Here is a 16,216-nt window from a genome sequence, read left to right on the forward strand (position 1 = left end):
GCGGCGTCAGCAGAACCGGCCGTGACCCAGCTTCACACCGCAGTTCCCATGTCAGAGGCGTGTCCACAAAGTCCCTTTGGGCACAGAGCGCGTGCGCCGTTGCCCGCGGTTCCCCTCCTCTACATGGTTGGCAAGGTGTCGCCGGAGGAGGTTCCCGGGAGACAGGGCAAGGAGGAAGACAAGGAGCAGACACTTTTCCTGAGGACTAGGGCACTGTGTATGTCTCAGGGCTTCCTGCACCCGAACCCCCACACTTTTAAAAACAGATTTACTGAGATATAATTCACATCCCATAAAATACATCCTTTTCAAGGGTACAATTCAATATGTAGTTAGGTTTTTTAAATTAAAAAAATTTTTTTTTGTTTAGTAGGCTACACGCCCAACGTGGAGCCCAACACGGGCCTGAACTCACGACCCCGAGACCAAGACCAGAGCAGGGATCAAGAGTTGGATGCTTAATTGACTGAATCACCCAGGTTTCCCCTTATTTATTTATTTATTATTTATTTATTTATTTATTTATTTATTTATTTATTTATTTGACGCTTAACTGACAGAGCCACCCAGGCACCCAGTTAGTTATTTTTTAAAGTAAGCTCTATGCCCAGTGTGGGGCCTGAACTCACGACCCTGAGATCAAGTGTCACATGCTGTACCGGCTGAGCCAGCCAGGTGCCCCCCAATAATTTTTAGAATATTCAGTGGTGCAAATATCACCACAACTAATTTTAGAATATTTTCATCACCTCACAAAAGGACTCCTACCCATTAGTGGTCACTCCTTTCCCCCACCCCTATCTTCCTCCTCCCCCTAGGCAATCACTAATCTACTTTGTATCTCTATAGATTTGCCTATTCTGGGCATTTCACCCAGAGTCATAAGATGTGTAGTCTTTTTGATTGGCTTCTTTCATTTTGCATAACAATTTTGAAGTTTATTCATGTTGTAGCATAAATCAGTACTTCATTCTTTTTTTTTAAGATTTTATTTATTTATTTATTGGAGAGCAAGTGCGCCAGTAGGGGGAGACAGAAGGACAAGCAGGCTCCTCACTGAACACGGAGCCTGATGCGGGGTTCTATCTCACCACCCTGAGACCACAACCCTGAGATCACAACCTGAGTGGAAATCAAGAGTGGGACCCCTAACCAAGTGAGCCACCCAGGTGCCCCATTACTTCATTCTTTTTTATGGCTGAAAATAACCGATTGTAGGGATATACCACATTTTATTTATCCAATCAGTTTATGGACATTTCAGTTGTTTCCAATTATTGGCTATTATGAATAACGTTGTCATGAACATTCGTGTGCGGCTTTTTGTATGAACATGTTTTCACTTCTCTTGGGTATAGACCCAGGAATGGAATTGCTGGGTCACATGGTAACTCTATGTTTAACATTTTAAAGAAACGCTGAACTGTTTTCCAAGGTGGCTGTGCTATTTTATATTTCCACCAACAACATATGAGGATTTCAATTTCTCCACATCCTTGCCAACACTATTATCTCTCATTTCCTATTTCTTTATTTGAGAGAGAGCGTGCACAAGGGGTAGGGGAAGAGAGAGAGAGAGTCCCAAGCGGACTCTCCACCAAGCACCGAGCTTGATGTGGGGCTCGATCTCATGACCCTGAGATCAGGATCCGAGCCGAAACCAAGAGTCGGTCACTTAACTAACTGAGCCACCCAGGCACCCCTTATCTGTCATTTCTATTATAACTATCCTAGTGGGTGTGAAGTGGTATCTCATTGCGTTTTTTTTTAATTGTGGTTATATATATATAACATAATATTTATCATTTTAACTATTTGTAAGTATACACATCAGTGCCATTAAATACATTCCTCATTGTGGTTTTAATTTGTATTTCTCTAATGGCTAATGGTGTTGAGCATCTTTTCATGTGCTTATTGACTGTTTATCTGGAGAAACGTATATTCAGATTCCTGCTCATTTTTCAGTTGGATTATTTGTCTTTTTATCATTGAGTTATAGGAGTTCTTATAATCTAAATTCAATTCTCCTATCAGACAGATGATTTGCAAAATTTTCCTCCCATTCTGTGGTTTGCCTTTTCACATTCTTGACAACATCCTTTGAAGCACTGAAGTTTCAAATTCTGGTGAAGTCTAATTTCTCTATTTTTCCTTCTGCTTTGCTGTTGGTGTCATGTCTAAGAAGGCTTTGTCTAACCCAAGGTCATGAAGATTTACCCCTATATTTTCTTCTAAGAGCTTTATAGTTTCAGTTCTTTCTATTAGGTCTATGATCCATTTTGAGTTAATTTTTGTATATGGTAGGCGTCCAACTTCATTTTGTGTGTGTGTGTGTGGATATCCAGTTGTCCCAGTGTCATTTATTGAAAAGGCTACCTTGTCCCTCACTGAATTGTCTTGGTACCCATGTCAAATATCACACAGCCCCTTTTTAAGAAAAGTAGGCCTTAAACAGTCCTTTGTAACGTACTTGTGCAACTCTTAAATGACTGGCAGATGAAGCCAGCTTCCTTGCCCCTGCTCACAGGCATCTCAGATCAGTGCCGGTGTTCTGAGGTGATTTGGTGTCTTAATACTTGATAGAAGAAAAAAAAATTAGATTCTCTCTTGGATAGCACAAGGGCTGGGTGCCCACAAGAAGATCTGTTCTTCCAAAGATGTTACATTGCTGCCCCCAGGCCTCCATGTGGCCTGATGTCTTGGAATCTCTGGGGCCCAAAGTAGTGGTGTTGTTTTTAGCTTTCCCATGTTTTATTAAGAAAAAATATTTAGGAGAACCTGGGTGGCACAGTCGATTAAGCGTCTGACTCTTGATTTCGCTTCAGGTCGTGATCTCGGGGTCATGAGATCGAGCCCAGCGTCAGGCTCCCCGCTCAGCAGGGAATCTGCTTGAGATTCTCTCTCCCTCTTCCTCTGCCCCCTCCAGCTTGTGCTCTCGGTCTCTCAAATACATAAATTAATCTTAAAAAAAAAGAAAAAATATTTAACTGAACATGCAACAGAGCTGCAACTTAACAAGACTGATTTATAGTAAGCTTTTTAAATCCTATAAAAACTCTTAAGCTGATTTACTGCCTGTAACACCCTTTTTTTCTTTTAACTGTTTAACATATTTTTAAATTGTGGTAAAATATACACAATGTAAATGTTACTTTAACTGTTTTTAAACGTTCAGTGGCATTAAATACAGTTACATGGTTATGCAACCATCACCACCTCCATCTACAGGATTTTTTTCATTATCCCAAACTAAAGCTCTGTCCCCATTGAATAACAACTCCCCATTCTCCACTCTCCCAGCCCCTGGCACATTCCATTCTACTTTCTGTCTCTATGAATTTGACTACCCTGGGTACCTCACAGAAGTGGGATTATACATTATTTGTCCTTTTGTGTCTGGTTATTTTACTTAGGATAATGTCTTCAAGGTTCATCCATGATGTAGACATGTCAGAATTTCATGCAAGTATTTTTACTTCGGCTCCTTTCTCTTGCTTCCTTGCGATTTCCATGGATCCTTAGGATGAATCTCTCTATCCCTGAAGGTGATCTCCTTTGTCTTTCTCACAATCAGAAAGAGGCTGACTGTGGCCTCTGGGTTACCTCACAGCAGAGAGATGCTCACTGCCTGCTCACAGGAGTGACCACGGCTGCCATGTTGGCCAGGAAGCGCTGGGGCTGAATGGGGCCTTGGGGAAGGGGAGCATGGCCAACAGTGCTTGTGCTCGCCTCCCCTCTGCCCACCTCCGTTCTCGGGGATTCCCCCATATACTGCTCTATTAGCCATTTAGTCATCCAACATTTTTGGAATATCTCTTACGTGCCTGGCATTGTACTAGACACAGGAGATACAGGGAGGAATAAGACAGACCTGGGCTCTGCCTTCATGGAATTTATAATCTAGTGAGTGGAAGACATTCAATAATTAACTATGCAAATAAATAAATGTATGACTACAATTGTGGTGAGTGCAATGAAGGAACAGTGGAGGGTATAATGTAAATGTCTAAACGGGGGGCATCAGCCTGGAGTGGGAGGCCTGGGGCGCACCCAGAATCCACTGACTGACATGCCCGCTGTGGCTGACATTAGAGCAAGAATCACAGTCCCTGTGCTCGAGGCACACCAGGTCCAACAGGGGTCCAACCGAGAGGTCCAACCCCTTGGTTTTGTGATCCTAGGACCACTCTGCTCCCTCCCCTCTGGGGAATCACTGTCCCTTTTCCAACTGTGTGTCTCTGGGGGCCCCTCTTTTATGGTAATGGATGTCAGGCAAACTGTTCTTTACTTTGGAGGGAAAATCATGACATGTTCAGAACACTGGACCCCAAAACTTTTACTGAGATGTCAGGCCTTTGTCTTTTCATGGGATTTATATCACGTGGGGCATCTGATCCTTTCTGCTCTCTAGGCCCCAGGAGCAGTGTGTCATCAACATATTGGAATAGCATAATGTACTGTGTAATGATGAAGTGTTCAAAGTCTGAGAATTGGACAAAAGAGACACTGAAGGGGCACCTGGCTGGCTCAGTCAGTAGAGCATGTGACTCTTGATCTCGGGGTTGTAAGTTTAAGCCCCACATTGGGTGTAGAGATTACTTAAGACTAAAATCTTAGGGGCGCCTGGGTGGCTCTCTCGGTTAAGCATCTGACTTTGGCTGAGGTCATGATCCCAGGGTCCTGGGATTGAGCCCCATGTCCAGTTTCCCACTCAGCGGGAAGTCGGCTTCTCCCTCTCCCTCTGCCCCTCCCCCCATTTGTGCTCTCTCTCTCAAATAAATAAAATCTTTAAAAACAACAACAACAACAACAAACAGAGGCACCTGGGTGGCTCAGTCGGTTAAGTTTCTGCCTTCTGCTCAGGTCATGATTTCAGGGTCCTGGGATCGAGCCCCACATCGGGCTCCCTGCTCAGCAGGCAGCCTGCTTCTCCTTCTCCTCCCTGCTCATGCTTCCTCTCATAGCTCTCTCTCAGATAAATAAATAAAATCTTTAAAAACAAACAAACAAACAAAAAAGTAAAATCTTAAAAAAAGAGACAGAGACAGAGACAGACAATGAGGTCCTGAGGCAGGATGGTGAAGGTTCACTGATGAGCCTGTCAAATAAAAGCAGGATTCTGATCATTTCTGTCTTTTGGAATAGAGGAAAAAGCATTTGCCAGATCAATCACTGCACACCAGGTGTCAGGACTGTCTTTATTTTCTCCAGCAATGATACCACATCTGAAATAGCAGCTGCAATCGGAGTCACCCTGTAATTAAGTTTATGGTAATCCACTGTCATTCTCCAAGGCCCATCTGCTTCTTCACTGGCCAAACTGAGAGTCAAGTGGGAGTGTGATAAAATCACCACCCCTGCATCTTTAAAGGCCTTGATGATATTATTAATCTCCTCAATTCCCCAAGTGTTGCACCTATTGCTTTTGGGGCTTATAACTTGGTAAAGAGGGATTTCCATTTGATTTTTCTCATCACCAAATCCCGTCCTCTGCCAATCCAAGAGCCAATACTGTAATTCTGCCAAATGGATGGAGATATTCTATTCCAGCTATATAATTAAGGGCAGGGAGATCCACATGGCCTATTGTGAAGTCTTTCTAGTCAAACTCTACCTATTACTTGACCCAGCTCAACTTCCACTCTGGCCAGTAGAGCCTAATGGAGTTCTGGGTCCCCAAGAATTAATATGAGCTCAGAGCCTGGTTATCACCAGAAGGTCTGAGTATTAATTTTTTCATTGTGTGCAGTCTACTGACTGGTGGATGGCTTCAGATCCCTCTGGGAAGGCTGGAGGCAGACCCACAGCATATACTTGTCATGTTACTTGTCATGTTACTGCAACATCCCTTCCTGGGAGTATCCATTCCAGCTTCCACTCCTTCCAAGGGTCTGGGTCAGTGACTGACTCAGGCTAGGGAATTGGGTCAGAGACTGCGCTGTCAATCCTGGTGACTGAAGTCAGACTTCTGTCTAGTGAACCAGAAGTTTTCTTCAGATACACAAATCAAATAGAAGCTTAGTGGGTAAGCTGCTCATATGTTTTGGTGTTAGAGACTCCAGGATTGTTTTGCCATGTCAGTCTCTGCAGTTCAGACATCCTGATAACTCCACTGGCTCTGTCCATTATAGTAACCCTGCTCACTTTCCTCTGGAAATTAAGTGCTGCTACTTGATTTCTATAGCCCCAGGGTCCGCATCCCCACTGAAATAAGGAAGCCCACCTCACCTGCTACTTTTCTCACCAGCAGCTGTGTAGAGGTGCTGCTACTTCTCCTTCCAAAGCATTTCTCAAGGCCTGGGTTTTCTGGCAATCAACTTCTGGGTAACCCCCCAAAATGTCATGTCCATTACTTTCTGTTAGGGGGTTAACTTTATTTTGAAAGCAATTGGGAGCCACTAAGGTGTTTTCAACAGTGGAGAAGGGTGATGAAATTTACATCAGAGCAAGAATACTGCTGTTTGGTGGAGAGGTTAGAGGAAGAGGCAAGGCAGGAGTGAGGGGAACTGGGTGACCCCAGTAAGCCTTCAAAACATGCAGATGGCAGCCACGCCCTGAAGAGTACAGGACAGGGGATATCGGCACTGGGGGGAGTCAGGGAGGTACACCAAACCCTTGGGGTGTCCCGGGTACGGCATGGTGAGTGGGGACACGTGGATGAGAGAAAAAAGGATTTATTCTTGTATGTAGACTTGATCTTCTTCATGACTACGCCTGGGCAGGGCTGAGCAACAGCTCAGAGCCAGACGGCTGAGAGGAGAGTAGGTCGAAAAATCTGTTCAGCGTGGCCTTGTCTGGGGGTTTTGGTGATACTGACTGGAAAGCTCTGTATCCCAGCACCTGGCTTTGGGGTAAGCTGTGGCCTTTGGAATCAGCCTCGACTCTCTCGCTTGCACCAAGCCCAACTGAGCAGGGGGATGAGAGGAGTGTGGTTCAGCTGATGGTGCTTGGCCCCTTCGGGGTCAGCCTCAGCTTTCCAGCGGGGTTCACATTCTTCTTTGAGTGGGTCCTGGCCACTCAGCTGGGCAGGGTGCTGGACAAGGGCCCTGCCGTTTCTACCCAACATGGGACTGCTGTACCTGGAGCTTCCCACAGGGCTGTCAAGCCCTTGTCGGGCCTGCCTCACAATCTTGTCTCCCCTTCCCAACGCACATCCCTTTCTCCCTTCCCAGGGGTCATCTCACAGTAAACATTTGACACCCCATCTCCATCCCGGAGTCTGCTCCCCGATGACCTGACCTGTGGAACTCCACTTCTTCATCTAACCAAGGAGGAGAATTAAATACCTACTTGTTTCAAGGATTGATAACAAAACGATGTATATTAAATACCTTGTCTCAGCTCCAATGCCTCTCTCTGGGGCAGTGGCCTGACTTTCTATTTGCCCCTTCAAAGCTACTCTCCACCCTTATCCACCCCACCCTGGGCATCCACAGGCAGGGATCAGTGAGGTCAGGTTATTTCTTCCTCTGGCTCCTTCTTTGCCGAGTTGCTGTGGGTCGGTGGCCTCCTTAACCGAAGGCCACAGCCCTTGAGACAGCTCTCACTGACAACTGCTCCCTGCCCCTTGGCCTCCGGGCTGAAGGGCGGTCATGGCTTCCTGCTGCTGCTTCCCTGGGGCACTCCTCCACCATCCCTTCTCATTTCCCTTAACCTTGGTAAACAGTCCCTTTATTAAATGCTCCTCGACTTCCCTATGTGAGTTTGTTCTGGATTTTCCCTATACCCTGATTGATTCAATCAGTGAGGATACTTTAACGGCTGCAAGTTCTAGAAATGGCTGCAAGTGCTCCAGGTGTCATGTCCATGCACAGCAAAGGTCAGAGGAGACACAGTGGATCCTCTCTTCCTGTGTCCTCTTTGTAAGAAGAAGAAACTCTTTGCCAAGTGCCTCCCACCTCGACACTCCTCGCCTTGACCGTTGGTAGGAATGGGCCACACGCCTTAGCCTTGGGTTCCCAGAAAACAGAGCCAGAGCCAAAGTACGAGTTTGGGTGTTTGACTGGAAAGTGTGATTCTAGGAATCAGAAGTGAGGACAGTGGAGCACAGCAGGGGAGCAGGGAGCACCGTGTAAGGATGTCAAGTTGGCCACCACCACAAGCGACCAGTTGCCCTATCCCATGGGACTGCTGAGAAGCCACAGGAAGTGTGTCTCAGGACCATACGTCCTGGGAGGAAAGGAGAAAAGCATCTTTCTATGGCTTCCACCCCCCACCCTCCATTGGTGAAAGGGTCACCCTAAGGAGTGTTACCTCTCCCTACACTTCCGGGTTGCTCATGCACAGGCACTTTCATGGGTCCCCACATTCTAAGTTATGAAAGCAACACAGAGGATCCAGGACAGAGGGTAAAAGGCACACAGTGCAGGCCTGAGATTCAGCACCTTCGAGTCACACCTGTACCTGTTACCTGTACATGAAGATGGTCAGGGGCCATACAAAGTGGGTCACTGAAGCAATGGATGGGATATAAACTAAGTGTGGCCAAGAGGGTTTGAAGAGGTGCGCATGGGCAACCAGTAGACATGCTCATTCCTAAAATGGTCACTGGCAAGGGGAATGAGATTGCTGTGACTGGTTTAAGTTAATCATTTGTGATGAATGGATGCTCAGGATTCCACCCAAATGCCTCCACAAAGAAATCACCCTTACCTCTCCTCTCTAAAGGACCCTAGTCACTAAAGAACCCATCACTCCCAGCACCCCATTCATTCCCTTGGTGACACCTACCACAATGAGTAATCAGCCTGTGTAGCTGCCACTGTGGATTGACCGGCTCAGTGTTCACACACACCTCCCACCCCAGCGTGCAAAAGCTGGAAAGATAAAAACCTGCCCTTGCTCCTTGGTCATGGTTTAAATTCCTCCAATCAGGCAGAGTCATTTTGCTAGTGCAGATGGTGGAAGGGATGGCAAATTTTGGAGCCATGCCTTTTTACAAACACTTAAATCCCTTCATGATGAAGTTACCTGGACTCATCTGGATCTCAACCATGAAAAGGACATCTTGTTTACTTATTAGCTTGCTCGTTATTATCTGCCTCTCCCCACTTAAGTTGAAGCTCATTGATACCAGGCACTTGTTTGTTTTTCTTTACTGTATGGACAGTGCCTGCTACATAACAGGAGCTCAAGAATGATTTGTTGGATGGATGGATAGATGGATGGATGGGTGGATGGAGAGATGGATGAAGGTGGGAAGACCATGCCATGTGGAAGAAGAGGAAATAGTGGCTCATGATGCTCATTTTCTCCACCCAGTAAGCTTTGGAATGCCCCAGGGCCAAGTCCTCACAACTCTTCTGTACTCACCTGCACTCCCTGGGTGAGCTCATCCAGAGTCATCAGTCTAACGTTATTATCTCCAGGCATGACCTCTCCCTTGAACTTCTGACTCCAATCTGACTACCACCCAAATTTTCCATTCAGATGTTAATAAGCATTTTGAATAATGGATCCAAAACAGAACTCTTAATTTCTCCTCCAAATCTTCTCTTCTCACAGACTTCCTTATCTCAGTAAATGACAGCTGCATTCTTCCAGTTGTTTGGGCGCCAAAGCTGGGCATCACCCCAATGCCTCTTTCTCTCACACATGTCTCATCCAATTCTTCAGCAAATCCTCTGGGCTCTACATAATGTATAGAAGCCCACCATTTCTCCCCCACCTCCACCTTCCTGATCTAGGACACCATCCTCTTCCAACTGGATCATTGCAGAAGCCTTTTATATTGGATGCTTCTGGTAACTCACATGACATATCCCCCAGTCACCTCTGACTTCACCTCCAACTGCAGTGGACAGTCATATATGAGCTCAGCTGATCCAGTGCATATAGCGTCTTGCCTCCAGTGCACACCTCATACCTGTTTGCCTTCTGCCCTGGATTTCAATGCTGTCGGAGTCCTTTTGGTTCCAGCACAAGATTTACTTGCTTCTTGCCTCGAGTGTGAGCTGCACATCTCTTTGCTCTCTGCCCCATCCACGCCTGATGCTCTAGGAGGCTGCTTTATCCACGCACCCCAAAGTGCAGAGTTAACACCCGAGGGGCAACCTTCAACCAGTGGGGGACAGGGTAACTGGATAAATGTTCCTGCTTCCCATACTTCAGGCAGATAATTCTGGGAAACTGTGCACTTTTCAAGGATCCTGGTAAACTCAAGCTCCTGCCCGCAGCAGTGACATTACTAATATACCCTTAGGTTGGCTTTTTCTCCTTTCCCGTCTCATTGTCCTACGCCCTCATGCCTGCTTCTTGGGTCATCTCTCAGAAAAGCTCATGTGCACATAAGTCCTTTTCTCAGTCTCTGCTTTCAAGGGAACCCAAGCTAAAATAACTTTTCAATTGCTATCCAGCAGCAGACTGATCCTTTTATTATTTTTTTAATTTACTTATTTATTTTACAGAAAGCAGGAGTGGGAGGGGCGGAGGGAGAGGGAGAGAAAATCTCAAACAGCCTCCACACTGAGTGCAGAGCACAATGAGGGGTTTGATCTCATGACCCTGAGATCATGACCTGAGCCGAAACCAAGAGTTGGACGCTCAACCAACTGTGCCATCCAGGTGTCCCTAGACTGATCCTTTTAAAACATGTCTGATCATGTCCCTCCTGAGCAGAAAACTCTCTGGTGACCCCATTTCACCTAAAAAAAAAGCCGAAGTCCTTACAATGGCTGACAAGACCTAACAGGATCTGCCCTTCCTATTGTTTCCTCTCTGAGGTCATCTGCTAATCTTCCTTTGCTCTACGATAGCCAGTATTATCATTCTTTGCTCTACTATAGTTCTTCAAAGACACTCAGCACACTCCTGCCGCAGGGCCTTTGCACTGGCTAGTCTTACTGCCTGAAAAGTTCTTCTTTCAGCTATTTCCAAGCATGCTTCTTTACTTCCTTCAGGACTCTTCTTAAAACACTTCCCAGAGAGGCCTTCCTATGTAAAATAGCAACCTCCACCTCCCCTAGCATTCCCTGGCCCCCTCACCCTGCTTCGTTTCTCATAGCACTGATCACCAACCTCAGAATTTGTCTTTTTAATTTTTTGTGTATTTTCTATCCCTCCACCTCACCCCAACTTGAATGTAATCTCCATGAGAACAGGGACTTGGGGACTTTATTTTTTATTCATTTGTCTATTTTTAAGTAGGTTCCATGCCCAGTGTGGGGCTTGAACTCACAATCCTGAGATCAAGACCTGAGCTGAGATCAAGAGTCAGACGCTTAACCCCACTGAGCCACCCAGGCGCCCCTATTGGGTTTTTTTCACTACAGAACCTAGAACAGCGCTTGGCAAGTGGTAAGTGCTCAATAAATATTTGTTGGATGAAACTCATTCATAAATAAGACTGAAGAAGCATGTAGGGATCAGGCTGTGGTGACCCTGAAGCCCCTGCTCTGGAGTCTGGCAGTAGGTGTGATGGCAGCTCTTGGCTGTGAGGACACTGGCGCTGGCGGCAGGACACCTTGGCCAAGAATTCACTTAAGGTTTTGCCCTCTAACGCTGTTCCTGGTTGACAACCTTTTTTTTTGGGGGGGGGGGGGGCGCTATGCTCTGAAATTTGTCTCAAGAAGTCCCAGGTAAAACCTGGAAGACCTCAGAGCATTTAGAAAAATAAAATCTCTGTAAGCTTGGTCCTCAATTCTGTGCAGAGGGTAGTTTGTCCCCTGCTGGTCCCTAAGACCCTGGCCATCACCAGCATAGAGTGACCTGCGTCATCTCTGAGTGCTGGTCAGCAGCTCAGCTGCCAACAACGCGGCTTCTGGTGGACGCTGGTGGTCTAGCCAGGAAGCTGGCTGGAATCCAGCAGGGCACTGGGAAAGAGCTGAGGGTGGCCTGGTGCCGTAGGTCTGAGCTTGCCATCTCCAAGATCTGTGAAGAGTCCCCTCTGGCCCCTGCCACTTGGCCCAGCCACCCTCATCTGGGGTTAGGGACTAGGCCAGGCTCATTCTGTCCTCCGGAGAAGGAGAATTCTCTCATTTGTCTTCACAGGGACCTGGGTCCTCACACGCAAGCTCCTGCAAGCACAGGAGACACGGCCGGACGAGAACGTGGGAAGGAAAGGAAGCCCCCTCCCTGATGGGGTTGCCTGAGCCCGGCCCCTCCTGGCTTCCCCGAGGCTCCGCAGGCAGTCAGAAGCGGGGAGCTGCTGCTCGGGACTGAAGAGGTTAATGTGCATCTGCTTCCGAATGTTAATGTGTCTAGGTGATGTCAGTGGGAGCCGGGGAAGGAGGGAGTGGGGAGAGAAGCGGGGCTTGGAGGCGGCAGACGCTGCCAGACCGCCAGGAAGACCCCCTTCCGGACTGCTGGGCTCGTGCTCTGGGACGGGCGGGCGGCGCTGCCGCAGCCTGCGTGGGTGGACGGGCGAGCAGGCGACGGGCAGCGGCAGGATGGACCTGGAAGCCTCGCTGCTGCCCACTGGCCCCAATGCCAGCAACACCTCCGATGGCCCCGATAACCTCACCGCGGCCGGTGAGTAGTGCTGGAGGGGAGTCCTCCCTCCTCTGCGCTGGGGTTGGGAAATGGAAGGTTTCACCTCTGAGCCAAACTGCTCCGGAAACTTTAGTACAGTTCTTGGGCTTGAGACCTGCGGTCGGCTTTGCCCGGAGGGGAAGGGGAGAAGGGGGCGGGGCACGCAGGGGCAGCACGGGCAGGGGCAGAGAAGAGGGCAAAGGCACGTTCAGAAGTGGCCCGCCGGTGAGGGAGACAGGGGAAGACTCACCCATGAGTTCCAAATGCTTTGCAGAAAAAAATTCCAGGCTGGAAAAGCAAGCAAGAGAAGCTAGAGGATGGTATGTGAGGAGACAGCTGGAAGCTCACTCATTCACCGATCCCCTTGTCTTTTTACTGAAACTGCAGTAATGGGATCTGAAACATCCTTCCCGACCCCTGGGAAGGGCTAACTCACAGAGCCATGAGGGGATTAACTTTCCTGGTGAATGAAGCTTCCTGACATTTCTAGAGCTGAAATGCCCTGAAATTCTAGCTCTGAAGGAGAGGAAGGAAAAAGAGGAAAGGCTTGTGTGCAGAAAATTCTCAGGCAGCTAGGCTGCAACACACAGCTTCAGTCTCTGCTCACTTGGGAAGCCCAGGCTCAGAAGATACAGACCAAGGAATTCCCTGATAGGAACCCAGGAGAAGGGAGGGCTGCGGGCCTGATGGGCAAAAGCCTCCCTTCACAAGACAGTAGCCCACAGATATGCCTAGGAATCAGTGCACAGCTTCCAACTAGCGATTTCTAAAATGAGATGATCAGGGCTGCAAACAGAAGAGAAAACACATGAATGCGCCCATCCATACATGCGCTTGCTCACCCGAATGCGTGCACACACACACACACACACTTTCATGTCCTTCTGGCTATGTTGACGAGGTTTCCTGGTGAAGCCTATGGGCCCACAGAATAATTCTCTGCAGATAGCTGTGGTTCTTGATTCTGTGCCTTCTGAGAAAATGCAGGAAGTAAAGGACTGGGTCCTTCAACTAACAGGTGGTGTGGGAGAAATCTGGTAGAATTAGCCAGGGAACTGGTGGAGGAGGGCAAGGGGACAGGATTAGCAACAGTGTGGGGAGGGAGAATGGTAGGAAAGGATTCCAGATGAATGGTGAGCCCTGAGCTGAAATGGAAAGAAGATAAAGAGGTAGGCAAGCACGTCATCACTGGAGGCTGAGCACGCCGGGAGGATGTCAGCCCTTGGAGAGGAGTCCATGTCAAATGGTCAACATTTGCTCCTTTTGTCCCCAGGGCTACCTCCTCGCACAGGGAGTGTCTCCTACATCAACATCATCATGCCTTCTGTGTTCGGCACCATCTGCCTCCTGGGCATCATCGGGAACTCCACGGTCATCTTCGCGGTGGTGAAGAAGTCCAAACTGCACTGGTGCAGCAATGTCCCCGACATCTTCATCATCAACCTCTCGGTGGTGGACCTCCTCTTTCTCCTGGGCATGCCCTTCATGATCCACCAGCTCATGGGCAATGGTGTCTGGCATTTTGGGGAGACCATGTGCACACTTATCACGGCCATGGACGCCAACAGTCAGTTCACCAGCACCTACATCCTGACCGCCATGGCCATTGACCGCTATCTGGCCACTGTCCACCCCATCTCCTCCACCAAGTTCCGGAAGCCCTCTGTGGCCACCCTGGTGATCTGCCTCCTGTGGGCCCTCTCCTTCATCAGCATCACCCCCGTGTGGCTCTATGCTAGGCTTATCCCCTTCCCAGGGGGCACGGTGGGCTGCGGCATCCGCCTGCCCAACCCAGACACTGACCTTTACTGGTTCACCCTGTACCAGTTCTTCCTGGCCTTTGCCCTGCCCTTCGTAGTCATCACAGCCGCGTATGTGAGGATCCTGCAGCGCATGATGTCCTCGGTAGCTCCGGCCTCTCAACGCAGCATCCGGCTGCGGACAAAGAGGGTGACTCGCACGGCCATCGCCATCTGCCTGGTCTTCTTTGTGTGCTGGGCTCCCTACTATGTGCTCCAGCTGACCCAGCTGTCCATCAGCCGCCCAACACTCACCTTTGTTTACCTGTACAACGCAGCCATCAGCTTGGGCTACGCTAACAGCTGTCTCAACCCCTTTGTGTACATCGTGCTCTGCGAGACATTCCGCAAACGCCTGGTCCTGTCGGTGAAGCCTGCCGCCCAGGGGCAGCTTCGAGCCGTCAGCAATGCCCACACAGCCGACGAGGAGAGGACAGAAAGCAAGGGCACCTGACCCTTCCCCTGCCACCCCGGGCACCTCCAAGTCAGGACAGCACAGCAGACCCGTGGGGAGAGACACTGAGAAGAACCAAAGACCCCTCTGGGAGAATGCAGGGAGGCTGGGTGGTGAGGGGTTGTGGCAACTAAAAATATTCCACAGCGTCCACAAATTGCTGGGGAGGCTGGGAGCCAGATTTGGGGGCTTCAAGCATCAGAAATCCCCTTGGGAGAGTAGGAAGAGACCTTTGGATTGAACAGAAACTGAGCAAGAAGAAAATTTTGGTTTAAATGTTCACTTGAGCCCTACATCTCTTAGCTCCCACATGTCTTTTTCTCAACTGCCGGTTTATTTGAAATCTGGGAAGGCCCTACTTCAGGGTGTGAGTGGCGGGGCCCTACTACAGGGTCCTGGGGAGATGGGAAAGCGGTATGTCCTCAACGCTCTTTCCCATCTCTCATTGGTGAGATGGAGGGCAGCCTTTCTCCCAAGCTGGAGGATGATGAGAAATGAAGCATGCCATCTCTCCGTGTTCCAGCATCCTGTCAATCTGCCTGTATCTCTAGGGGATGCATGCTTATTTTTTGGGGGGGGTCAGGGTTCTGAGCCCACAGGAGTAAAAACCCAATTTGTAGGAGATCCACTTATTGAGAATGACAAGGCTACCTGAGTGGGTATGGGTAGAAGTCTTGAAATTAAGAAAAATGGGGAGGAGCAAGGGGGCTTTTGCAGCTGTGGGGACATTGTCGTCATTAGGCACATTTGTTAATCACCAGCTCCAGAGTGGGTGCCCGTCAGTGCCCTGCATGTGCAAGAGTCATTGTGATGCCTAGTGTGTTGGCATCATCTTTTCGCTCCAGCCCTTCCTCTCCAAAATAAAAATGAATAAAGGAAAATCTCTACCCACATCTCTTTGGATGCTCCTGCAGAATTGCTTGGGCTTGGGGGTGGGGGTGGGTGGCGGAAAAGGGAAAGAGGGGTCACTTGGCTGTGGAATCTAGACCTTGGTCAAGCTGCATCTTAGGAAGCAAGAAGCAGGGGATCTAAACCCACAGGAAGGATTCAGCCCCACAAACAGAATTACTGTGGATTCCTTAGATTGCAGTTCTGCTGCTGGCCTTGTGCTCAGGACTCAGCTTCCTGTCTTCTGCTCAAAAGCACTTGGTTGTCATCGGTGCTGGCCCCTCAGGCCCCAAATCCCACCCACCACCTCCCCCGCTGAGTCACCAGTCACACTCCTGGCTTCTGGGGCAGCCTGAGCCTGCCTCCTGCTGCTGCCAAGATCTGGTGTTGAGCAGGAAGATTACAGATGGGCCGCTGGGCGGCAGCCAAGGCTGCCACTTCTCAAGCTTCTTCACGGAGAGGAGCGGGGGAACCAGGAGTCCAGGGCAAACCGCTCAGCAGACGTTGAGACAGTGGCAACAAATCGTGAGCTCCCAACCTGTTCAGATGCATCCGTAGAGCAGGTGCATCAGCCCAGCCTTTTCTTGCTGGTTATTTTTCATTG

At 48.8% G+C, this 16,216-nt stretch overlaps 1 protein-coding gene across 1 annotated transcript; it reads left to right on the forward strand.

Moving 5' to 3' along the window:
* The first annotated feature begins 11,699 nt into the window (after positions 1–11,699).
* Positions 11,700–15,610, forward strand: MCHR1 (melanin concentrating hormone receptor 1). The gene is made up of 2 exons (XM_032416418.1): positions 11,700–12,471; positions 13,745–15,610. Exons 1-2 carry the CDS (start codon positions 12,171–12,173, stop codon positions 14,722–14,724), a joined length of 1,281 nt encoding a protein of 426 aa, XP_032272309.1. The 5' UTR covers positions 11,700–12,170; the 3' UTR covers positions 14,725–15,610.
* The last annotated feature ends 606 nt before the right edge of the window (positions 15,611–16,216 follow it).

This window comes from Phoca vitulina, unplaced genomic scaffold, assembly GCF_004348235.1.
Source record: "Phoca vitulina isolate PV1807 unplaced genomic scaffold, GSC_HSeal_1.0 scaffold19, whole genome shotgun sequence".
In the NCBI taxonomy this organism is placed as follows: Eukaryota; Metazoa; Chordata; class Mammalia; order Carnivora; family Phocidae; genus Phoca; species Phoca vitulina.

Excerpts from the sequence above, each read along its gene's own strand:
- MCHR1 (XM_032416418.1), top strand. The coding sequence starts at position 12,171 with ATGTGCATCTGCTTCCGAATGTTAATGTGTCTAGGTGATGTCAGTGGG. Across the intron at positions 12,472-13,744 it reads CGATAACCTCACCGCGGCCG|GGCTACCTCCTCGCACAGGG; the intron begins GTGAGTAGTGCT and ends TTTTGTCCCCAG.